General features: G+C 42.9%; 2 protein-coding genes across 17 annotated transcripts in view; one reads left to right on the top strand and one right to left on the bottom strand.

Annotated features, from left to right (window-relative positions):
* Positions 1-14,166: 14,166 nt before the first annotated feature.
* LOC147024734 (large ribosomal subunit protein eL42) lies at positions 14,167-16,375 on the bottom strand. 2 transcript variants are annotated; one of them, XM_085884948.1, is made up of 5 exons: positions 16,243-16,375; positions 15,692-15,797; positions 14,659-14,726; positions 14,410-14,532; positions 14,167-14,274 (listed from the first exon to the last, which is right to left on the bottom strand). In XM_085884948.1, the coding sequence occupies exons 1-5, from the start codon at positions 16,243-16,245 to the stop codon at positions 14,254-14,256; spliced, it is 321 nt and encodes a 106-aa protein (XP_085741074.1). In that variant the 5' UTR covers positions 16,246-16,375; the 3' UTR covers positions 14,167-14,253. The 2 variants fall into 2 exon arrangements, with proteins under 2 accessions (XP_085741074.1, XP_085741075.1); XM_085884949.1 differs by lacking the exon at positions 16,243-16,375 and adding an exon at positions 16,041-16,063.
* Positions 16,330-26,788, top strand: part of LOC147024733 (transcription initiation factor TFIID subunit 7-like) — a 59,126-nt gene continuing 48,667 nt past the window's right edge. The window contains exons 1-3 of one of the 15 annotated variants that reach the window (XM_085884939.1): positions 16,621-16,954; positions 18,019-18,097; positions 24,666-24,819. Coding sequence is in view for 11 of the 15 variants with exons in the window: in XM_085884931.1 (XP_085741057.1) it covers positions 16,853-16,954; positions 18,019-18,097 (181 nt within the window). In the remaining 4 variants the exon portion in view is untranslated. Of the gene's footprint in view, positions 16,487-16,613; positions 16,955-17,534; positions 17,791-18,018; positions 18,098-24,665; positions 24,820-26,788 lie in introns of those variants that run through there. The other 14 variants (XM_085884941.1, XM_085884934.1, XM_085884931.1 and 11 more) reach the window with 14 other exon arrangements.

Here is a 26,788-nt window from a genome sequence, read left to right as displayed (position 1 = left end):
TCTTGGATTCACTGGATGATGGGGTGTGGTGCTGTGCAGGAGGACGAATGTCTGAGTCTTCAGGTCCTTGGTGTTTGCAGTCTCGCTCTACAGATGTGAGACTTTGACTCTGACCAGTTATCTGAGACGGAGATGTAACTCCTTCGGTACCAGGCCTCTTCGGAGAATCATTGGCTATCACTGGTCGGACTTTGTGTCTGACGAGCAGTTGCTGAGGGAGACCCAAATGAGATTTGATACCTCAATAATCTGTAAGCGTCAGTTGCGGCTGTAGGGAAATGTGGCTCGTTTTCCTGCCGCTGATCCCGCTCACCAGGTTTTCTCAGCGAGGGAGCCTTATAAGTAGAGGAGACCAATGGGCCGACCATTTGCCTCATGGTTGCAGCAGGTTTATCGGAATCTCAAGGAGATCGGGATGGGCCAGACATCTGCCTGGGGGATGTCTGCCATCTGCCAGACGGAGGCCCCTGGAGTACCGGCGGAAAGTGGACGCAGCGACGCTCTGCTCTGGTGCATGCTCCCATATCTGACCTGACCTGACCTGACCATGGCAAAAGCAAAAAAACAAAACCAAAAAACCGAGATCAGTCAACTGACAAATCTTCTTCATCTATCTATAATTCCAGCAGTGTGTGTGTGTGTGTGTGTGTGTGTGTGTGTGTGTGTGTGTGTGTGTGTGTGTGTGTGTGTGTGTGTGTGTGTGTGTGTGTGTGTGTGTGTGTGTGTGTGTGTGACACCGCTGTTTCTCGACAACCACTGGTCCGATCTAATTGAAACTTGCCAGGTATATTGCTGGGGACCTGAGGATGTGCCTTTTCAAGGTTTGATATTAATCAGACAAGTGCCTCCCAAGTTATGGCCATTTATTTACCAAACCAATGACAAGACACGTTGTTGCGTGGGCGTGGCCGATGGGGGAAGGCAACCTCAGCCGCGGTCCCCATTACAGGTTACAATGTACGGACTTCCGGAGAGTGATGACTTTGTGTATTCTAATAATTTCTTGATTTCTTATGTGCATTTATAGATAAACACAATACCCAAGTTATGATCGTTTTCATATTATATGGTGCATAAATTTCGGTAACATCAGAGTGAGCTGGTATGCTCCGTACCAGGAAGTAATGTGTTTTTCTCTCTCTTCTCTTCTCTTTTTGTTTTTCCTTGCGCCGACATTGCGAAAAGGCAAAATACGTTGGCGCTAATTGAATAACTGGCCATTAAAACTAAATTGTGAATAATCGTGACTGCGATATGCGAACTTCCGGGCCACACACGTACGAGCACGTGAGAGCGAAGAAACGGCCTGTGTGGTTGTTGTTTCTTGCTGTGTGGCGGTTTGAATTTTTTTTTTTTACGGGCACGTACCAGTAAAAATAATAATAATAATTATAAAAAAATATATATTTTTGATGTTCCCTTTTGAATCACGAACCGCTAGGTACCTATCCCCCTTTTTCCCATTGAAACAATGCCCCAACATTCCCGGATTTGACATTCACAGCATTTTTCAGGAACGTATCCCCCGTGGATGTTGGGGTCCAACAGTGCCATTACAATGTGAGCATGTCTATAAAGTTTGTACGACGCTATCTGTACGAGGTCCGTCGAAAAAGTAACGGGACTGAGCCTGCTGTGTGCTCCACTTACAAAACTTGAATGAACGGGTTGCGTCACAGTCTTTCGCAACATTCCAGCAATATATTTGATTGGTGATGGGTGACTGCGCTCATTGTGTGATTTTTTTACAGGTCGTGCTTTACACGTTGTCTCGTCTGAGTCGTGAGCAGAGAGCCAATTTGAAGTTTCTTGCCAAGCTTGGCAAAACACCTTCCGAATCCTTCTATTCGCAATGCTGCAGCAAGTCTACAGGGAAGAAACGATGTCACGTACACGTGCATTTGAATGGCACAAGAGGTTCAAAGAGGGACGGGAGGAGGTTGAAGACGATCCACGGTCTGGAAGACCTTCAACGAGCAGAATGGTGGACAACATCGAGCGTGTAAAGCAGATGGTGCGCGCAGATCGTCGACTCAAGGTGCGGATGATTGCTGAGGAACTTTCCATCAACAAGGACACTGTCTGGAGCATCATCACTGAAAATCTCGAAATGTGAAAGGTGTGCGCAGAGATGGTCCCCAAGCTGTTGTCCGAGGACCAGAAACAGCAAAGAGTCACTGTCTGTCAAGACATTATCGAGCGCCTCGAGGACGAGCCAGACCTGCTCGGGAGAGTCATTACTGGCGATGAATCGTGGCTTTTCGAATACGATCCCGAGACCAAATGGCAGAGTCATCAGTGAAAAGTCTGGTGTCACAAAGACCAAATAAAGCAAGGATGTCGAAGTCGAAGGTCAAGGTGATGCTCATCACGTTTTTTGACATCAAGGGCGTCGACCACTTCGAGTTTCTACCACAGGGTCAAAGAGTGAATCAATACGTACACAAGGAGATCCTTCAGCGCCTCCGAGACAAGAGGAGAGATCTGTGAGAGAACGTCTGGGTGCTCCACCATGACAACGCCCCTGCTCACAGTGCCCTGAGCATCCGACAGTTTCTGATGGAGAGGAACGTGTCAACTGTGGAGCAACCCCCATATTCACCAGACTTGGCCCCTTGTGATTTTTTCCTCTTCCCCAAGCTCAAGGGGTTGATTAAGGGGACCCGATTTCCTGATGTGGAGGTCATCAAAAGGGCCGTGATGAGGGAGCTCTGGACGATTCCATAAGAAGCCTTCCGGGGGTGCATCAAAGCGTGGAAGAAGAGGATGGCCAAGTGTGTGAGACTGAAGGGAAACTATTTTGAAGGGGACAAGCTGTGATTTGAATGTATTTTTTGGAATAAAATTTCTTTGAAGTCAGTCCCGTTACTTTTTAGACGGACCTCATAAATCAGTCGTTGAACATATATATATATATATATATATATATATATATATATATATATATATATATATATATATATATATATATATATATATATATATATATATATACTGTATATTTCTTCAAAAAGTAATGAAACGAGTAATAAAAACATTTTTTTTTAATGCAAAAGGATGTAGGGATGTTACTCCAAAAATAATGTAAACAAGGTCGAGATGGTCACAAGAAATGATCACGTGAAACCATCCTTGCATCTTTCTTTATATAATGGTTGTCCTGAGAAAAGACAGTCATATCGATTGAAAACACACACACACACACACACACACACACACACACACACACACACACACACACACACACACACACACACACACACTTGGTGTGTTTTCTAGGGACAACCATTATTCAAAGAAAGATGTAAGGATGGTTTCACATGATCATTTATTGTGACCATCCCTCCCTTGTTTACAAACTTTTTGGAGTAACATCCCTACATCCTTTTGCTTTAAAAAAAAGTTTTTCTTACTTGTAGTAATACTTCTCAAAGCAATAGAAAAATATGTACTAGCACGTAGAAGGAGCAAACGACGGCAAAAACAACCACAACTATGTTATAAAAGATCCTTTTTCACGTGTTTCACTTCATCTTATATCTTCATTGAGACAGATAGAAATGTCATATGTTGGTGAAGTGCAACATGTTGTCTTTTTTATCAAACCAATCAGCGAAGTGATGGGTCGGCATGGCGAGTGACATGGGAAACCGAGTTTCAAAACCCGTATGTCCTTGTTATTCACATTACAGTACACTTATGTCGTCTTATGTCGTTTGTCCTGCATGTGATTGATGAACAAGCTCCTTAATGAGCCTTAGATCATTGTTCAAAGGAAACAAAAAACATTTTAAACATTGTTTCAGAATGGCTGGTCAGCTGTGAAAGACGAACTTGTGCAGAAGCATGGCATGACCGGTTATTCCGCTGATAAGCTCGGAGAAATTATCATTCAGAAGGGTGAGTGATGTGAAACCACTGCAGCCTGTGTACGTTTCAATTGCATTATCAATTAAAATAAACAGAATCATTGTTCTCTCAAACATTTGAATTGAGGTTGTCCAAATCGAATCCAAAATTAATTTGTTATTCATTCCTTCTATTGTTCTTTCAGAAATGCCGATTGTTGCAGATCCTCTGTAGCACCTTCCAAATTGTAGTTCATGCTGAAAATGTTTTTGATGTTATGGATAATGTTCTTGCAGATGATTTTGTTAACCTCCCATTTTGGAGAAATTAATGTATAATGCTCTTTGGGGCCTCAGGAGGAGAGGAGTTGCTACAAAAGCTAATTGTACATCCTAATCTGCAAGGGGAGAAAGCTCAGAAGTCCATACACGACCTTCAGCTGCTTTTCTCTTACCTCCGCATCCTTGGTGTTTCAAACAAGGTATTGACAAAAAGGATTTTGTCCAATTCCAAATATAATGGATTATAAATGGTCTGACTCCCCATTGTATTTCTTTTACCAAAGCAGTACTGTGATTATGGTCTCTCCAGGTTCAGCTGGATCTGAGCCTTGCACGAGGAGTTGATTATTACACAGGAGTGGTGTTTGAAGCAGAGATATCTGGCAGCAGAGGTAGAGGCAAAAATTGTCACTTTAACAAGTACCACAACATGCCAGTTTTGATGTTGGTCCCCAAACAAAAGCATACATCATGTCAGATCATCACCTTCATTTCTTTGTTTTCTGACATCATCTCCGTTGTAATCATCATCACTTCTCATCTCAAAATTGCTTGAGATAAGCATACTGTACGTAGAGATTATTGAAGTCTTTGTGCTGTACATATTGTTGCGATTCTGTAAAACTGCATGCCTCCAAGGCAATGGCACACAACATACAGTGATCCCAAGGCAGTTATTTCAATAATATGTTTATTCGCTAGTCCTTTCCATATGTCTTGTGGGTAAATGGGAAAGATGCGTTGCGTGGGACTCTTTCAGTTAGACCTCTGTAACCTTCAATCTTTGCATTCTTCCAACCCCTTTCTCTTGCACGAAACACAAAAGCAGGCATGCAAATCCATAAAGACGAAACCAATAGGATCCAAGTGAGCAGCACAGCGAGTGGCGGCGATGCATTTGTGCACCAATTTTCCAATAAAAACTGTGCGCCAATTTCCAACTGCCATTTCACCTCATACCTTCATTCTGCTCACCGTACCATACTATAACTATGCTCACCACAACCACTTCATACGACCACTAAAAATCCCCCCTAACAATCCACGCTTACATTTTCCATTACAAACACGACCATTATTCACAACTTCGTTACAAGGAACTTCAACCTCTTCCCCACAATGCCACGTTACAATCCTACCTCACTACAAATACCACAACTTGTTCCCACTACTCCACAACCACCACAACTGCCACTTGTTCATCGAACACTCACTACAGCCTCGAGGGACACTGAGGAGACAAAAGTCAGGTTATTTCAGTGCATAACTCGATGCACGAACATGCGCTGGAGCTCGTTTAAGGACCTTTGGGTAGCGCGAGGGATTTCCCTAAAATCCGACGTTTGAATGGAGGTCAGCACACGTTCGGGCTCAGAGAGTGCGCCTCCACAAACCACGGCTCCATGTAAAAGTCAGAGCTGTTACGTGTGGCCCTGTCGGCGAGTGCCTGAGCCAGATTTCGCGTTCGGTGCCTGGCGGAGCGAGGCTATAACCGCTATGGACCAATAGGGAAGCTCAATTTCGCGAACATCCTCTTTTGATCTGATGTTTGGCTCCTCCCCTCATCCGGGGCTCATAAAAGGAGCGAATGCGGCTCGTTTCGGAGAGTATCGCAGAAAGTATCGCTGGGGACAGAGTTGGAGAGATCGCCTGGGACAGAGCGGAGCGGAAGATGCCAGAGCTCGTCATGGGGTCACGTGCTGCTGCAAGCCGGGACTGCTTCCATTTCAACGTCGCTCATTTAGACTGCATCCCACAGTGACACACATACAGATTCTTTCTCTATTTACTATAGGATCTTTTCTCTACCATAGATGTCTTGTCCACTGTGGACACAAAAGAGAAATCAACATGGGCAAGCCCGACCAACTGTTCTTTTCAGGACAATCCCAAGAGCGAACTCAAGAGTGAACCGAACTGACCTGCACCTCACATTCTTCCACTTACACCATACTGCACCTCATGTTGTATTACACTCGCACCTCTCAAACACGCACCCAAAACACCCTCAGTTTTTCTCCCTCCTTCCCCTTCCTTAGCGTTCTGGCTTGTGCAGGTCTGCTGGCCATGCCAGGTATTAAGAGGTCGTTAACCCTCAACTGCTTCTATCTCTCTGGGCTATCTCTAATTTTCTTCGGGTTTTCGTGCGTGCGTGCGTGCGTGCGTGTGTGTGTGTGTGTGAGAGAGAGATGGCACTTGTCGTAGCATAAGTTAAGACTGTATAACAATATTCGGGATAACTCTGCACTGTCTTCTTTTGTAAATATTGTTTGCCTTTTGCCGCACCCCACAACTTCCTTGCTTTCCCTGTTGTACATTTGCAATAAACCCCATTACTGTGCCACATATCTTTCCTCGCTCCTTGTTTGAATAATTGTGTTTGTTAGAAATGTTCCCAGCTCATTTTTGTCTTTAACTCCATTGGTCTTGCATGGCCTGCACCCTAGCTTAGCCGCGACGTTATTCCCCAAAAATTTGTTAAAATAGCCGGTAAGTACTTGGCAGCTCTGCTTGGCTGCACCTGATCTGGTAAGTAACCTAAATAACGCAAGTACGTACCGAGGTCACGATTCCCTGATAAGGAGGTCACGTGGTCAAGTTATTGGTGTTCACGGTCGATTAGCAACCCGCCGCGACACTAAGTTATTCATGTGCAATGGCCTGCGATTCCCGGTGAGTCCGGAGAGGAACCTGAGATAGCCCCTTCTTCATGGTTCTCCCACGACATTTTTTTTTCAAGTGTTTGTGCATTGTTTTTTCATGGCCGAACCGTAGCACCTGGAGGCCATACATTTTTGGTGTAGGCACCTCAGAATGTGGGTAAGGTTTTATGCTCCCACACATTGGCCTTGTCGTCCATTTCGGGGCCAACAAAGGTGGCTATAAAGTGCAGATTTGGATGTGGTCAGGCATTGCTGCTGCCAGCCAGCAGGCAAAAGGTAACCCTCATGAGGCTAATAACTCCATGGCTTTTCAGTGTCCAACACGTCCTGAAACTACCACTGGGAAAAGCTCACCCAGTCGGGCATCAACGCGTTGCCCCTGCTAGCAATTTAAATAAAAGTAAAGCGATTGCTCTAGTTAAAATGACCAATGTGTTTATTTGGCTTTGAGCTTCACTAAATCGTGTGAGTTTTAAGTTGGAACTTAATGCTGTGTTATAATTTTGTTCACACAGTTTGTTTTGTACTGTTTTTCTCACATCTTCTGTGCACAGTACATATTTTAAATCTTTCTAAATCACCTTTATATTAAAATTGTTCTTGTGTAAAATGCTTCTAACTGTGAATCTTGGATGCAGATAAGGTAGGCAGTGTGGCAGGGGGAGGGCGGTATGATAACCTCGTGGCAGATCTGCACCCAAAGGGTAAAGAATATCCATGTGTGGGGCTGAGTATTGGTGTCGACAGACTAGTCATATTGGCTGCTCAGGTGAGGCATTTGATACTCGCCTTGACATACTTTTATTTTTTTAAACAGAGGCACGACCTAATAAATGTCTTTAATTGAGTTGACATGTTGGTGATAATTGTAGGTAAATTCACTTCTTGTTTTACCAGGCCGAACCTGTGATGCTGCAAAAGGGTGTCACCGAAGTGGTTGTCGCATCTGCACAGAAAGGGTTTTTGGAGGAACGCATGCGTCTCCTTGCTCACTTGTGGGATTCTGGAATCAAGGTTATTTCAGAATGTTGTGATAGCAAAACATTTATTATTCAAATCGATTCTCCTTTATCGTTTGCATCACCTTGAGTGATAAGTTGTTTGAAAGCAAAACGTTCGATACCCGCGTGTAAGTGAAAAGATATTTCTCAGCTAATGTAGTCAAACAATTCGGTTTTTCTGACCAGGCCGAAATGATGTGGGATAAAGATCCATCCCTGCTTCAACAGCTGCAGTGGTGCGAGAAACATGGAGTGCCATTGGCAGCCATTATTGGCTCCCGTGAACAAGCGACTGGTGTCGTGGGACTTCGGAACATTGCCTTGCGTCACCAGGTTGTGCTTTGTCCCCTTTTCCCCTCGCGCTTTCTATTTTACGTCTCACAACTATGCCTTCGCTTCTTTTTCGTTAACGTTGTTAGTCTTCTCGTGTGCTGCAGATTACATTTGTTGATGAACTAATTAACACGTTCGTTGTTTCTTGTGCCTTTCATCTCATCTACTTGTATTCCATATCATTGTGACCTGACTGACGACATGTTTGTTTTCAGGAAGATGTGCCGTTCGTCGACATTGTGGCTGCGGTCAAGAAGACGTTACAGCAAACGTGAAATTAACTTGTAATACAATTCCATTTTTTGTTTGATTATGGGTTGTCGATTAATTTATATACACCTGTGGGCCGTGTTCAGCCTTTTGCATGTTCATGCATAAGAAAGGAAGGTCAGGTTAGCGAGTTGAGCTTCTTACAAGTCACGAGCATCGATGATGTCCTCCTCCGTTTAATGACTTTGTCGGTGAAGAAGCTCTTAAAAATGCCAAGCATCGCATCATCTGTCTGCAAGTTATATTGACAAATCTGAAGAAAATAAATTTTTCGAAGAAAACATTCGTGCGTTATACTTTTTACCTCTGCGACCAAAGGTGGACAGAGGTTATGTTTTCACCCCTGTCTGTCTGTCTGTGAACAGGCTATCTCAAAAAGTTTGGGACAGATTCAGAAGAAATTTGGTGGACAGATTGGGTGTGTGGCAAGGAAGTAATGGTTAGATTTTGGTGAAGATCCGGGTCCAGATAGTAGAATTTTAAAAGTGTTTCTTCAACATTGAGAGATGGTACCAAAAACGATAAAAAGCACAATATCTCAAAAGGTTGTTGATGGATTCTGAAAAAACATGGTTGATGGGCTGTGTGTGTGACAAGGACGAAAAATATTCGATTTTGGTGAAAATCTGGATGTGGGCACGAGAATTTAAAAATTTTTATAAGTGATCCTTCACCATTGAGAGATGGTGCCAAAAACGATATACAGCACAATATCTCAACGTTGTGGGCGGATTCGGACGAAACTTGGTGGTTGATTTGGTTGGGTGACCAGAATAAGCTGATTAAATGTTGGTTCAGGTCAGCAGATTCGGCCTATCCGTGGGATACAAATCGTAAACTGTTCAGCCTGGCAGAGGTAAGCGCTCCACCGAGTGCTGTTCTAGTTTCAATTGAATTATATACTTAAACACTGGAGAACACAAATCACTTTATTGGCACTTTCAAAAATCTTTCGTTTCGCAGTACTTGGACAAAATATTCCAGCATTTTACATCATCTCGACCAATCAAATTTGCTGCTCGCACACCCCGTCCATGTCCTTTTTTTCTCCTCTTCTCAAGACTGTGTATGCCTGGTGTTGGCTTAATGATTAGGTCATAAATACGAATATGACATCATTGTGATGTATCAGGTTTGCGATAAATTATCTGTGCTAATGCCCGGTTTGATTCCTGCAAGCAAAATTCAAACAGCTTGCGTAGTTTGAGATAATGGTATAGATGATTTCCATTAGCGGCAATATTATGACGTCAACTTCTTTTTCTCGGAAGAATTTCCAAAATCGGAGACGGTTACTGCATGTGCGTGGGCTTTCTGCATATACATGGCAAGTTTCATGAAGATCCGATGAAAAGTCTGGATTGTGAAACAAAAAATAGGAATGACGTTATAAAAATTGATATGACATCATAGTGATGTTTCATATGTGTGGTAATTCATCTCTGCTAATGCCCTGTTCGATTCTCGCAAACAGAATTCAAAATGCTTGCCAAGTTTTGGAGATAATCTTTTAGGCGATTTTCCATTAGCGGAGATATTTTGACATCATAACTTTTTTTCTAGGAGGCATTTTCAAAATCGGAGATGGTTACTGTCTGCGCAGGGTATTTTTACATATATATGCCAAGTTTCAGGAAGTTTCGATGAAAACTGTAGGCTGTGAAACAAGAAAGTCTTCAAGAACAACAACGTGAGTAAGACAGAGATCCTCCACGAGGATCTAAAAATCTCAAAAAATAGGAATGACATCATAAAAATTGATATGACGTCATAGTGATGTATCATATGTGTAGTAATTCATATCTGCTAATGTCCTGTTCGATTCCCGCAAACAGAATTCAAAAAGCTTGCCGAGTTTGAGATAATTTTTTAGGCGATTTCCATTAGCGGAGATATTTTGACATAACTTTTTTTCTCGGAGGCATTTTCAAAATCGGAAATCGTTACTGTTTGCGCAGGGTATTTTTACATATATATGTCAAGTTTCAGGAAGTTTCGATGAAAACTGTAGGCTGTGAAACAAAAAAGTCCACAAGAACAACAACGTGAGTAAGACTTAGAGATCCTCCACGAGGATCTAAAAATCTCAAAAAATAGGAATGACGTCATAAAAATTGATATGATGTCATAGTGATGTATCATGTGTCGTAATTCATCTCTGCTTATGCCCTGTTCGATTCCGCAAACAGAATTCGAAAAACTTGCCTCGTTTCGGAGATAATTTTTTCGGCGATTTCCATTCGCGGAGATATTTTGACATCATAACTTTTTTTTCTCGGAGGAATTTTCAAAATCGGAGATGGTTACTGTCTGCGTAGGGTATTTTTACATATATATATATATATATGCCAAGTTTGAGGAAGTTTCGATGAAAACTGTAGGCTGTGAAACAAAAAAGTCCACAAGAAGATTAAGAACAACAACGTGAGCAAGACTTAGAGATCCTCCACGAGGATCTAAAAAAAATTCCACAGCAATCAATGTAATGGAGAACTCGAAGCGTAAAATTTTCGAAGCCAATGAAGCACCATCTTGCAATTCTCAGAAAACCATTGCTTCAATACTGTTCTCATTTGCGATATGCTTCATATTTCCCCCCCCCCCCCCCAACTCATTTCCGCTCTGCAGGTGAAGACACCGAGGCATGTTTTAGAGATGTCTGTCAGTGCATGCGTCCGTCCATGCATGTCTATCCGGCTGTGTCGTCCATCTGTGCTTGCATGTGTCCGCCCGTCCGTGCATTCGTCGCGGATTTTCGTCACGCCGATGACATTTGAACCGCCGAAGAGATTTTTGACCAAACTTCGCCACAAGTAGACTGTGATACAAAGAGTTTCGAAACATCATATCAGGTCTTTTCTCTCTCATGTGACCATTAATTTTTCATGTGACCTTTAATATGGGTGGAGGCATATTCAAATTCTATTTTCTAGTTACCTCCGCCACAAAAGGTGGACGGAGGTTATTTTATGTTTTCACCCGTTTGTTACTTGCGAAAATCGAAAATGTTTCAAGTATAGTAGTGGGTCACATGTGTTATTCTGTCTGTTGTGACGAAATTTGAAAATTTTCATATGTTGGTTTGTATCATTCATTTGTCTAAGTGCGATAACTTGGAGACACTTTCAGACGTCTTCGTCGAACTTTGCCAGAGGATTCCGAAGGACAAAAGTGAGGCTGTCATTATTTTTTAACTATATATGTCAAAGGTCAAGGTGACAGTGACGTCATTTGCATGATTTTCTTCATATCTGTCAGGCTACCACCTGAAGCCTTGTTTGTTTGTCAATCACCTACAGGTCGATTATAAACCAATCTGCATAAAACGGTAGAGTTGCTCATAAGCAAGAAGCCTATCGATTTTGAGGACAAAATGTCAACATAGGACAAAGGTCAGCAACTTAGGTCATATTTATAAAATCATTAATTTTCATCCATTTGACTTGAAATGCAGAGGATTTGCATATCATGTCAATGAATTCAACCACCTCAAATTTTTTATGGTGAAATTTAGTTTGGGATTTTAGCAGTATCATGCTCTGCACAACATCTTTCTTGTTTGGCCGTGAACAGGACATCTCAAATAGTTATAGACGGATTTGCACAAAAGTTGGTGGACAGGTTGGGTGTGTGACAAGGACGAATTGATCCCATTTTGTTGAAGATCCGGATCCGAGAATGTTTGTGATTCTTCACCATTGAAAGGTTGGACCAAAAACAATATACAGCATAACACAATTTCTCAAAAAGTTGTGGACAGAGTGGGATGAAACTTGTTGGTTAGGTGACAAGAACAAGGCGAATTGATTTTGGTTCAGGTCTGGCCTATCAGTGAGATACAAAATGTAAACTGTTCAGCCTGGTGGAGATTTGCTCTCGACCAAGTGCAGTTCCTGTTAGCTATTGCAAATATGAGTTCGTCAAATCAGGGATGCCAAGACCACTAGGGGTATTTGACAAAAACATTGAGGCATGTCACAACCAAAGCTAAGATGGGGTCCTCGCTGGCAGAAAAATGGCAAAATGACCAGAATGATGAGACTTGAATAAACTGCAAGATATGAGCCATCGTTTTCTTTCGTACACGTAAATGCAAGGGAGGGGGTTGGAGTCGATTCTTTCCTGATGTCGACGAGGCAAAGTGGGGGTTGAAAAAAAACCAAAAAAAACCCACAAACCATGATCGTTGATATAAAACTTTTCATACAAATCTCCCCCTCATTAATTTACCCAATCTTCATTCCCTGTCAGTTAAATATTTTAGGCTACTTATTACGTCCGCCACCAAAGCTGGAAGGAGGTTGTATTTTACCCCCGTCTGTGTGCACGATATCTCAAAAAGTTGTGAACGGATTCGGATGAAACTTGCTGGGCAGGTTGTGTGTGTGACGAGGAAGAATTGATTCCATTTTGGTGATGATCAGAATCTGGATCTGATCATTTTTTAAGTGATTTACCATTGAGAGATCAGGCTAAAACAATTTATTAGTATATCTCAAAAAGTTGATGGATTTGGACAAAACTTGGTAGACAGGTTGAGTATGTGACGGTAACGAATTGATACGATTTTGAATTTTTTATTTTATTTATTTTAGTGATCTTCATTGAGATGGGGCCAAAAACGATATATAGCATGATATTTCAAAAAATTATTGGCCCGATGTTCTACTGGAGCAGGCATTGCGTGGTGGAAGTATTCCCTTCTAGTCTTTACCTGTATTATTTTATTTATTTATTTTAAGTCTTGCTCCAAAGGGGGTGAGATTATTGCAATGTCTGTATATATTTTCACTTCACAAATGGTTTTCTCTGCAACTGCTTGTCCGATTGATGCAAAACTTTAAACATAGGAGTGACTCCCGATGGAGAATATGTTGTTGTAAACTTTGACATCAAAATCACAAATGGCAGCCACATTGGATTGAATGAAAAAAAATGGACATCATTTTCTGCAAAACCACAAGGAGAAAAAGAAAATTAAAAAAAATTTTTTTTTTGAAACATGTCAATTGCCAATGGGGTAGAAAGGGTAATGATGTTATTCATAATTGAATTGAAATTATCCAAAATAAAAAATAAAATAAATGAAGCTTCCTACATCCAATGTATGACCTGATGCAAGTGAGGTATTAAATTTATGATGTTCACAACCTGTGCCACAAAAGTAGCATCATAGGTATGATGATACAGGTATATAGGCCATAATGCGTTCACTTAACGATGGTATTTTTGTTTCGAATGAACACGCAAGATGAGACGATACGCACAAGTGCCGTTCTAGTTTAACAAGCAATCTCACTCATTTAATTGCAAGGAATCAACCACAAAAACGAGTCTGGGAGGTCAGCGAGTCAAATCCCGAACCCTACTCGCCCAATCAGACAGATGGTAAAGAAAATAAAAATAAAAACAAAACATTGCACACACCGATCCTCATTGAAAAAGAAAAACTAGAAGAGAAACACCTCACCACATTTCAGCTCAAGATTACAAAACATCTGCCATCAATCTTGATTATATAAGAATGCGTATGACAACCCATATGTTATCGCAAAAATAAATAACTATAAATATAATACAGCAGACCATGTTCATTGAACGATCCTTGCCCCTTACAAGTCTCAAAACAGCCAAAGTCAGGAATTATATTTTTTGGCATTCTTTGAAGGTGAATCAGATTCAAATTGTTCAGAATAATTTAAATAACCTCTTGCAAAAACCAAATGCTTATGTTAAACACAGTTCACTCAACAAAAGTCAGAAACAAAGTGAAAGGTTCAAAACTTTTATTTATCAACCGCAACTTGAAAGTGTTTACAGGAGCAGAGTGATCCAGACACACGAGCAGAAGCACCTTCAGAATTGGATCACTTGTCCCTGGAAAAAAAAAAAAAAGCAAAAAATAAGATGCCTCGACTCAAGTACATATCGATGTGAAAATGGGCGGGGGCGGACGGAAGGGGAAGAAGTGAAAAGGATGTGTGATGGAGTTGAAGCAAGACGAGGTCGTACCTTGCGTTTCTTATCTCCACCAAGCTCAAAGTGTTTGCAACGCTTGATTGGGAGCATGCGCTTCGCACGGCAGTTTGGCTCGACACATTCTAACCGCAACACAATCTTCTTGGTGGTTTTGGCCTGTTTCATAAAATAGATGCAAACATCATCAGGGTAACCAAGCTGCAGAAAACGATATTACAATGAAATTACAGAAAGGCTTTGGAGACGAGAAAAATTGTACTTTACGCTTCGCGAAAGCCTCACCTTCTTGTGGAAGATGGGCTTCGTCTGACCACCATAACCACTTTGTTTGCGGTCATATCGACGCTTACCTGTAAAAGTTAAGATGAAAAATTAAACACATGACTGAATAGTTTGATAAAAAGGTGTGTGTGTGTGTGTGTGTGTGTGTGTGTGTGTATGTGTATATTATACAAGCAAACATTTACAAACATCTTCCCACTTTCATCATAGACAGTGATCTTACCACCTTGTGCATTGAACAAATTCAGTAAAATATTTATTCCCTCATGCTTCACATGAAGTATCGTTGGCATTGCTCTTTGTTCTTAATAATTGAACTGGTATTGATTTGCAATTGGTCACGTGTCTTGAAGCAATGTAAATTTTTTATTACAGACCCTCAGCATCAAAAAGCTACGTTTAATCGAACAGTTTCATACAGGGCACCTCGCCACCATTAGAGCATTTAAATCGCATCAGCTGTGGCAACAAATGTGAATTGTTTCTCCCAGCTTGCTGGCTCGATGACAAAAAAAAAAGACGCCATTTACATTTCCCCCCTCTCAATTTCGGATCATCAACCCACCATCATCTCTGTACAGAGCATTGGAGCTGCTGTTCAAACAGTCTCTTGGTGAAGGATATATGCTGAGCGATTCGCCACTGACTTCCCAGCAACGAGTCAGGGGTAAGAATTTATTGGGGGTTTCTATGACAACTACCCCCACTCTTCGTAAAGGACCCCGTGGGATCATGACGTCCCAGTTGAACGTCCATCCGACAGACGGCACAGACATTGAGGAATCACCGTGATGAGTTTACAGCTGGGTTGGGATTCGAACCCAGGCTACACAGCTTGGAGGCGAGCGTGCATACCTCCAAATCATCCTGACAGCTGTTTAGAAGAACAGAAAAAGATCTCACTCACACACACACACACACACACACACACACACACACACACACACACACACACACACACACACACACACACACACACACACACACACACACGATGTCCAAGTGTTTAGTTCGTTTACTCATGGACACTCACCCTGGGCATACAGAGAGTCCTTTCCCTTCTTGTATTGCGTCACCTTGTGCAGCTGGTGCTTGCGGCACCGCTTGCAGAACGTCCTGCGCGTTTTGGGAACGTTCACCTGCACGCACAAACATTGGAAGAACAAAATAAATAAATCAATAAATCCACAAGAACTAAATAAATCACCCCTGACAAGCTTGTGGTGGCGCGAGCATTCAGTACACGCACGATGAGCGCGAGAGTTTACACAGCAGGTAAAATCAATGTTCACGTTTGTAAAACTGAACGACACACACTTCATAACTGCGAACACAACACACGAGGTCCAGTTTTTCCAAGTTAAAAGTGAGGTAAATTGTACCATGAACTGGGCCCGTAACTAGCCGAGGCCTCGAGCTGCCAAATCCAACTTAAAACCTTTCAAATACAGGATTCGAAGAGTAAAATTAAACGCAATTAAGTCCCCCATTAAAGTTGATTGCAGGGGACAGGCTGATGGTGAAGGATTCGTCTGATTTCGACGGATTGCTACGGATAAGTGCATCGCACAAAACAATACTCACCATGTTGGCAAGGACGTGACGTCAGAGGAAATACGTCATCAGCGGAAGTCTTTTTTTTACCCATACGTCAGTGCGCTGAGCTAACAGCTTAGCTCATTTAGCTTGTTTTAATACTTCATACACTGTGTTCATTAACTCCGATGAACACTTATCATTGGTATTAATATTAGTGAATGTCGATTGACCATTATATTAGTAAGCTTTTCCTAACGTCTTCACTTCTTCTCTGTTGCATCGACATGAGGTGGGAAAACGTCAAAGAGCGTCACAATGTGGGCGGTGTAGCTGGCGTTATTCTCTTTGGCGGTGAAATATATTTTTTTTACCACATCGAACTGGCTGTGTGTGCGGGTCATTTCCGTGAGTGCGTGTTGGTGATGTGGTATTTCTGGAGGAGAGGTTTAATAATTTCACTGTGGAACGAGTCGGCGATGCAATGTTTAGTTTTGCATTCTGGGATCATGACAGGCTTGCTTGACGAGCTGGTGCAGGCCGTACTACGTTATGTGGAGCGAGTCCACCCGAGTTATACATTGATCTGCACTTCTTCACAGATGAGTCGCTTGGTCGCCGAATGAAACGTCGAAGATTCTGAGGGAATTAAAGTTTTATGGGAACGAAGAGGAGGACTGATCGTATCGCCATGACTCAGAAAAACAAGGAAGATTTACCCTACGATTTGGAGAATCAGTACATCCTTCGTTTACATGCGGTGAGGATCAGGGTGAGGATCAGGGTGAGGATCAGGAAGAGGTTCAGGGTCAGGGTGAGGATCAGGGTGAGGGTCAGGGTCAGGAAGAGGGTCAGGGTGAGGGTCAGGGTGAGGATCAGGAAGAGGTTCAGGGTCAGGAAGAGGATCAGGGTGAGGATCAGGGTGAGGGTCAGGGTCAGGGTGAGGGTCAGGGTGAGGGTCAGGGTGAGGATCAGGAAGAGGTTCAGGGTCAGGAAGAGGGTCAGGAAGAGGGTCAGGGTGAGGATCAGGGTGAGGGTCAGGGTCAGGAAGAGGATCAGGGTGAGGGTGAGGGTCAGGGTGAGGGTGAGGGTCAGGAAGAGGATCAGGGTGAGGGTCAGGAAGAGGGTCAGGGTGAGGGTCAGGGTGAGGGTCAGGAAGAGGGTCAGGGTGAGGATCAGGGTGAGGGTCAGGGTGAGGGTGAGGGTCAGGAAGAGGATCAGGGTGAGGGTGAGGATCAGGGTGAGGATCAGGAAGAGGGTCAGGGTGAGGGTCAGGGTGAGGATGAGGGTCAGGCTGAGGGTGAGGGTGATTGAAAGTGTTGATTATAGGTGGGGGGGGGGTGGAATGAAAATGAACCGCTGCCGCTGGGTTTGTTCTCGTGAATGAACGTCGTTCGCGTCGGTTTCACATTGAGATCATTTTAACCGGTTTAATCTCGTCATGTCGGTGTTTTCCTGTTTTGGTAAAACCTTCTGACTCTGCTGATCATCCCCCTGTGTGTGCACACTTGATCCCACTGTGAATACGAGTTACTTGCTGTGAGTGTTTGAATGTGGGGAGTAACTCGCGATGATGTGGCTACCTTGGGTTTACAGGTAAAAACTTCACAAACTGTGCTTGATGATGATGATGTTTTAATGATGATGATGATGATGATCATGTTTTAATGATGATGATAATGATGATGTTTTAATGATGATGATGATGATGTTTTTATGATGTTTTAATGATGATGATGATGATGATGTTTTTATGATGTTTTAATGATGATGATGATGATGATGTTTTTATGATGTTTTAATGATGAAAAATCTTCTTGGCAGGAATATGCGGAGAGTGTGCGAAGAATGCTACATTCTGGAATCATGAATTTGAAGGACAGACTTAATATTGAATTTCACCGTAAGTTCTCATTTCGGGGTGTTTACTTTGGAAACTCATTCATTTTAACATGTACGGCTGGGGTTTGAACGTGATGCACGGCTGGGGTTTGAACGTGATGCACGGCTGGGGTTTGAACGTGATGTACGGCTGGGGTTTGAACGTGATGTACGGCTGGGGTTTGAACGTGATGCACGGCTGGGGTTTGAACGTGATGTACGGCTGGGGTTTGAACGTGATGTACGGCTGGGGTTTGAACGTGATGCACGGCTGGGGTTTGAACGTGATGTACGGCTGGGGTTTGAACGTGATGCACGGCTGGGGTTTGAACGTGATGCACGGCTGGGGTTTGAACGTGATGCACGGCTGGGGTTTGAACGTGATGCACGGCTGGGGTTTGAACGTGATGCACGGCTGGGGTTTGAACATGATGCACGGCTGGGGTTTGAACGTGATGCACGGCTGGGGTTTGAACGTGATGCACGGCTGGGGTTTGAACGTGATGCACGGCTGGGGTTTGAACGTGATGTACGGCTGGGGTTTGAACGTGATGTACGGCTGGGGTTTGAACGTGATGTACGGCTGGGATTTGAACTTGATGTACGGCTGGGATTTGAACGTGATGTACTGCTGGGGTTTGAACGTGATGTACTGCTGGGATTTGAACGTGATGTACGGCTGGGGTTTGAACGTGATGTACGGCTGGGGTTTGAACGTGATGTACGGCTGGGATTTGAACGTGATGTACGGCTGGGATTTGAACGTGATGTACGGCTGGGATTTGAACGTGATGTACGGCTGGGATTTGAACGTGATGTACTGCTGGGATTTGAACGTGATGTACTGCTGGGGTTTGAACGTGATGTACTGCTGGGGTTTGAACGTGATGTACGGCTGGGATTTGAACGTGATGTACGGCTTGGGGGGGGGGGGGTAGAGTCAGGGGTATTTGTTTGACTTGTGTATCACAATCAATTTATTACTCACTTGCTGATCAGCACATTTATAGGCAGCCCATTGTTGCCAAAATTCCGTAATGATACTGGTTGTTGCATAAAGCATCCTCAAGGAAAGATTTGAGGATTTACTTGCATATTTCCTCAAGTTTTCCCTTAAAGGACATCCTTGTTTTGAGGATCATTGCACATTCAACTAGAAGGGCACTTGGTAGAGCACGGACTTCCACCACGTAATGCCTGATCCACGAGAACACATCAGTCCCAATACATTTTTGAAATATCATGCTATGCAGTACCATATCGTATTTGGCCCTATCTCTCAACGGTGAAGAATCACTTTAAAAATAAAAAAAATTCTCGTATCCAGATCCGGATTCAGATCTTCACCAAAATCGAATCAATTCGTCCTTGCCACACACACAACATATCCACCAAGTTTCATCCGAATCTGTCTCCAACTTTTTAACTATCGTGCTATATTATCGGTTTAGCACTATTTCTCAATGGTGAAGCTCCACTTAAAAAATTCCAGTCGGCGGATCCGGGTCCGGATCTTCACCAAAATCGAATCCATTCGTCCTTCTCACACACCCAACCTGTCCACCAAGTTTCATCTGAATCCGTTCACAACCTTTTGAGATATCATGCTATATATTGTTTTTGGACCTCCCTCTCAATTGTGAAGAATCACTTAAAAAATTCTCGTAGTCTGATCCGGATCCGGATCTTCACCAAAATCTCATCAGTTTGTCCTTGTCACACACACCGAGCCTGTCCACAAAATTTCATCCGGATCCGTCCACAACTTTTTGAGATATCCTGTACGCAAATAAACAAACAGACAGAAAGGGGTGAAAACATAACCTCCTTCACCTTCGGTGGCGGAGTAAAAATTCCTTAAGTTGGTTCACGAAAAAATATTTTTCACGAAAAAATAAGTGGCCACTATATTTGTTATTGGTGTGTGTCTGTCTGTCTGTCTGTCTGTCTGTCTGTCTGTCTGTCTGTCTGTCTGTCTGTCTGTCCCGAGCATAGCTCCATGGGTTTTGATCCGATCCTGATAAAATTTTGGTGGGAGGTTTATATCATGATCTAGTTGTGTTTTCCTGAGAATGGGCGTCGTGCGCCCATTATGGGCGGAGCCACGCCCAAAAAACATGTGTTTTTAGGAGGTAGCCAATTTCAATTTGCATCTTCTACTTGGGGGTTTGGCAAATCTGACAGGGGTTTGGGTATTTCGTGAGCCCAATGGCACCTGCATAGCCCCACCGAGCTCGATTTTTTTTTATTTTTTTTTTATTTTTATTTTTTTTATTTTTACATTTTCGTCCCAAGGTCAAGGTCACGAACTAAGAAAATTGCGAATTTTGACATAAAAATCCATCTTCTCCGAGGGGTTTGTCGAATCTGGCAGGGGTTTGGGTATTTGGTTACCCCAATGGCACCTGCATAGCCACACGGAGCTCGATTTTTCATTTTCGTCCCAAGGTCAAGGTCACAAGGTCACAAACTTAGAAAATTGCGAATTTTGACATAAAAATCATACGACCGCCCAAACTTTGAGAGCGAGGATGACAATATTTTTTATGCATAATCTTGAGGTCATTCCCCACCTAAAGTCTTGAAACCATTTTTCTCTATCTCGAACACCTTGCCCGTGGCGCCCCCTTCAAGTTTGTTTTTACACTGATTTCATCAAAGTATGGATAATCCGAGGAGTGTGAAATGCCATATAGCCTATATGACGTTATATTGTTCCTGGAATGTTCCAGAGGAAGTTTTGCACCAAAGGTCATAATCCTCGACCTTTGACCTTTAAAGTTCACAAAGGTCAAATTTTCAAAGTTGTGGGACTCGAACCGGGTTTTTGACCTTCTTCTACGATCTAACTCCATTAAGCTATAGCACGTATCCTGTTTCCTTATTTTAATGTCCACAACATTGTTTTGTGACCTTTAAAGGTTATGCAAAGGTCAAATTTTGAAAGTTGTTGAACGAAACCGGGTTTTTGACATTTTGCAGCTAATAACCTGTCACCCGTACCACATCATGTTGATCATTTTTATAACTTGGTCAAACATTATCACATTGTCTCATCCTTGACTTCTGAAACATTCTACATCGTCAAATACCGCTCGTGAACCATCGTCGTCTTCAGACTTGTTTTTCTTTAAAGCCTTCCTTAATCTCAAAGGAGCACCCCCTCCCTACCCTCCTGACCCACCCTTCCCGTCCTTGAGTTTAGAAACCCTGATGAAGAACACATACTAAGGAATAACTAGAATTATATTAAGGACCTTTTATCCTCCAGGAGTCATTTCCACAACAGTATGTTTTAAATAATCTGTATATAAACTCCATTGAACTGACAATCCCACACATGATATCCTGGCCGATGTAAAGGTGTGTTCTGGTGCAGGTACTGCGGGTGCAGCTGAACGGGTTGTTCACCCGTGCTGCTGTAGTGTCGTGGTACTTTCATGGTGTGAACATTTATTACTTTGTGTTCAGGTTATTTCGATACCAATTCACTTGATACTGTTATGTTTGTGGCGGTAGATGGAGGAATCCCAGAGTGAAGATAGGATTGTAAAGTATAGCATGGTCCGTGGACAGGTAGGAGACATCTTGATGTAATTTAAGTCGGGACAACTGTGAACTTAAGATTGTTTGTGAACGTGTCACCACACCGGGAGGGAGGTGGGGGGGGGTGGTGGTGGTGTGTTAACGAGGTGTTGGGTCCAAGTCTGGCTTCTCCCAGTATGTGATTGCGACCTGTGACCTTTTTCTAAGTTTTTACATTTACAAGGCCGGCCATAAAAAAGCTACGTTTTTACAACAACACCAAAAAACCAACCCAATTGCCCACAGAACCCGAACATTCCTGGGCAGACTAAACCCTGCCTCCTAGTAATTGTAACCAGTAGCCCAGGCTCCCAAAGTTCATGATTGGTCGGGGTGACGTCAGGCAGAAGGTTCTTGTGAGAAACAGCCGTTGGAACAAAAAGAGTAGTCTCGTTATATGATCGAGGAGGAAGGCGGCACCATTTGGTGTATAGGTGTTGCAAGTACTGAGAGAGAGCGGTGTTGGCAATTTTGATCGTGAGAAGGTGTTGTGGTGGTGGTTTGTGGGGCTCTTGGCGCTTTAGATGGAGTGGAGAGTGAAAGAGGTCTTGCCGCACAAATTACCTCACGTACGTGGTGCCATGGAGAGCGACTCCGCGCCATCTTGTGCACTTCCCCTGCGGTGAATTCAAGGTTCGACGACCACCAGGCTCCTAAAAGCCATTTCTGGATGCAAATCTGAGTGCCGGCATGAAGGGGGGATTTTCTTTTGTTTTATCTTTCCCCTTGTCTGTTTTTGTGATCGAGTGGAGACGTCTCAAATTAGGATTTACTTTTACCTCACCTTTCATGTTCACCTCTTTGATATATTTTCATTAAACCATTATTGCTGAATTTAGTTGTGGGTTCGAGAATAAACCCATGTGCTTCCGTTCAAGTAAGCGCCTTTACTGCCTTTCCATCTCACACACGTTATAATTGCCAAGAATTTTGGCTGTTAGCCACGGAGTTAAGACCGTCCGGCTATTCGTCCAAGGCTGGTGTTCATCGGCTGCAGACGCAACAATATCGACCGTGGCCTCAGGAAAAAGGTCAAATTTGGGCACAAAAGTCGTGGGGGGCAGCGCAATAGATTGCCTGGGAGGGGTGCTACCCCAAAAGGGGGGGGAGCAGAGTTATAGATGCCTCCAAAAAGGTGTGCAGCGTTGCCAAAGAGGAAGGAAAGGGAGGAGCTAATTTGGGAGTTGGTTGAGAGAGGACAATCAAGGCAGTTTGTGAGAGTTGAAGTCTGAGGATAGGTCGAGGAGGAAAAAGGCAGTTGGTCGAGGAAGAACGTTCGAGAGGGTGAGTCTGAGGGAGACCAAGGAGAAAAAGTCGAGGAAGTCATCCTGCCTGCCTGCCTCTGCCTGTGTTCATTGCCAGGAGCTTTTTCGTTGTCCTGCCGATCTCCTCATTGTCCTGCCATCGTCTGTTCGCCTTGTTGTCGTCCCTCCCCATTACCTGCTCGACCCTTCCCATTACCTGCTCGACCCTCCCCATTACCTGCTCGTCCCCGCTGCCCCAGACCTGCGTCCCCCGGTTTTTGTTCCCTTCCTGTCTGTGACACAGTTCGTTTTGAGTTGCTTTAGTTTCTTTGAATTTTCTTGTTACCCATTTGTACATAATTATTATCGATTCGTTATTTTCCTTTTCTTTCCCCCCACAACCCGCTGTCATCTCCTACGTCGAGTGCAGTCATCCCTGGTCGTTTTTTACTCTTGTGGTTCAGTAAATAAACCCGTTTGGTTTAAAAGCTTTGAGGTTTCTTGTGTCGCTCCTCACGACCAGCGCGCGCATTGCCCACCATCGATTCGGAACGTCTCCACAGGAGTTGAGCCGCTCGGGACATTGCGGGACTTACACCTCCTGCCGCGACGAGGTCGCCGTTAGTTGCGCAGTTGACACAACAATATGTTTAAGACTAATTAATCATTGGGTGAAAATATCAAAGGGCAAACTCTCAGTACGTAGAAATAGGCTCCACCAGCCTGTCCAGCACGCATGAGCCTGAGATGACGGGGGTTTTTTTTCTTTTTTTTCTTAAATCATTTCTGTGTTTATTTATTTACCATTTCAATTTCAGCATGCCTGTCCATGCCATAACTTTTTATTTTTTATATAATTTTTTTTTACAATCTGAGCCTTTATCATCAAATTCTCAACATATCTATATTTTTGGAATATGGAGCAAATAATTAATAAAATTATCATAATTTTTTTTTTTAGCTATTTTCATCAAGATTAGATTGAGTATAACATTGTGGATGATTAGATTGATTAGATTGTGGATGGGCTTTGCATTTTAAGATGATTTTTAGTTTACTTTGACTTGTGATCACATGTTTTTGAAGATTCTGATCAATGTGATTGAAAGATTATATAAACTGTATGAGGCCAGATATGGCCACAGTGCACCCCCACCTCCCAGCAAACCTATGTTTTTCTGAATCCCCTGGATATACTGAACACGAATATGAATGTTAACATTGAAAATTTTGGGATGCACTACCTGTTTTGACCTTTTGAATAGGGGTACCCTAAAATTATTTTATTATCGATTTGCGTCAAATTCAATTTAGGGATGGAATCAAAATGACATGCAGAAGGACCAAATCATATATATATATATATATATATATATATATATATATATATATATATATATATATATATATATATATATATATATATATGATGCATCAAATTGAAGATAATTGCATTCTGATCATCTGTATATGTCTAACAGTGTTGTACATTAAATCTAAATGAAATTATATACATTTGAATATATTGTTGTGGGGTCGGGTGAGAAGACCACGAGGTTGGGGGAAAGCTATGTCGATTCCCACCAGACTCCCCAGAATTGTAGGCCATCGCTCACGGATAATTATGTGACGCGGCAGGTCGCTTAACCGACCGTGGATGCCAATAACTCAACCGCGTGACCTAGGGTCCTCCTGTCTAGAATCAGGTTACCTAATTAACCACCGGGGAACCACGCCCTCGGTACTCCTTGTCCGAACCAGATCACTCTACCAACTACGGATTACCTTTCCGGATCGGATGCAGCTGAGCGGCACTGCCATGGACGCACCGGCTAGAAGGAACGGATTGTTGGGAATAAAGACCCGGCTAAACTTAGATGCGAACCATGCTGGACCAGTGGAGGAAAAGACAAAGGTGAGCTGGGAACATTTCTACAATTATTATTTATTTACAATAAGCGAGGAAAAGCATGTGGCACAACAAATGTTTATTGGGGATGTAATGCAGGGAAAGATGAGAGAGGTGTGGGGTGCGGAAATTATACAAGCAACTTACAAAAGCAGACAGCGCAGACTTGACGCGAGATTAATAAAAGCAACAATCACAACAATAAAAGATCTTATACAGGCTTATCTAACGGACAGGCACCAACACACTCGGACACACACTCAGACCAAATAAACCCAATGAAAGGCAAAGGACTTTTGCAGCCAGGGAGGGAGGAGTTGAGGTCACAGTTTTTGGTACCTGAGCGTTTTGGGGGAAGGGATGCTCCATGGTGCGGCACCCGACAAAAGCTGTGCAGTTTGCTCCACAGCCACACATGTGGTAATGGTGTCTGCAGCAGGAGCTTGAGTGGAGGAGAGCGGAGTCCAAAATGGTGAAAGTTGAGCAGTAGACAGGATCAGGTGAGAGGTTTGGTCGAGGTCGTGTCGGTGGGAACCAGTAGGCTGGCTGGTTGTCAAGATGAGACGTAAACAGAACCAAGCAGCCGGAACACCTTTACAACAACTCCTTCAATTCCCTTTCGCACTTCTCCTTCCAACGGCCTCCCACAACAACAACAACAACAACCTTCCCATCCAACCACAACCTTCCCATTCAACTCAATACCTTCGCATCCAACAACTCCAACCGACTTCTTCCTTTCCATCCACCCCAACTTCGTCCCCACTCTGAGGATTGCTCCGTACTTTATAGATCACGGAGCTCGGGGAGAAGCCATGGTGGAACCGACGTCATCGTCCGATCCGAGCATCCCGATTGGACCGGGCCTTCATGTGGTCCGCCTTTCTGGGCGATGTTTCAGCCAGACGCTAGTTTGGCCCACCCACGCCGCACGTGTCTGGGTTTTGGAAGGTGGATGGTGGCACAGCTTCCATAGCGAATGTCAGGATTTTGCCTCAGAAAACGAGACTCCGGATACAGCGGGTAGACGGTGGTACGCTGTGGCCAGCGAAACGAGGGTTGCAAGCGAGATGAATTTGCCTTAGAAAAAGGAGCGAATAAAATAAAAGTGGAAAATGATTTATTAATCCTAACTATAGCCCATCGCAACGCACTCCCTTGTCTTCCCACTAAACACAAGGAAGGGATCTAACTATACGTATATTAATGGAATAACTGACTCAGGACAACTGTATGTTGTATGCATACGGTTCCGAGAACCGTAACAATATATTCCCTATCTTTCGAATAAACACAAAATAAACACTCCATATTCCTCAATAAATATATTTGACATTATATGAATTTTATTGCAGGTACAGACTATTCAATGATAATGAGAACCGGTATTAATTACCTTTTATTTTTCGAAAATATCAAGTAACTATTATGAAAATATACGTTATCACACAATAAGCATCATACGGGTATTCAGACAAATAATGTTTTCAATCAACCACATTTTGATGAAATACACATTTGTGGTCACTTTTATGGAACATCACTTGGAAAAACTATTACCATGATTACAGAGAATTAGTTATAATACCACACAAAATATTATTTAATCATATACTTTGAAAGCAACCAAAAATCCAAGATGGCCACCATCAGCATCACCAAACTTCAGGATATTTCATTGCACATAAACATTTCCAGTCCATATCTCCATAATCCAGATCATGTCACTTCCCTACAATACAAGAATATTTTACGTGCATTATTTCATTATCCTTCATATTTCTTCCCATATTCATCCATCATATTTCCTAACATACATCTACGACTTACAGTGCCAATGCAGAGTGCATAAAATCGTGTTTATATTTGCATTATATCTGCATCATATTGAACACTAAATTGTTACGAATTTGGGAATTCGATTGCACACAACATACAGGTTCCTTTAGTCAGCTATGTCGATAAGTGCTTGTTC

The sequence above is a fragment of the Eptatretus burgeri genome, chromosome 6, assembly GCF_056783735.1.
Source record: "Eptatretus burgeri isolate ZD-2024b chromosome 6, Ebu_testis_v1, whole genome shotgun sequence".
Taxonomy (NCBI): domain Eukaryota; kingdom Metazoa; phylum Chordata; class Myxini; order Myxiniformes; family Myxinidae; genus Eptatretus; species Eptatretus burgeri.
Note: the sequence above shows the minus strand (reverse complement) of the source record. Positions and strands in the feature narration are given on the sequence as shown.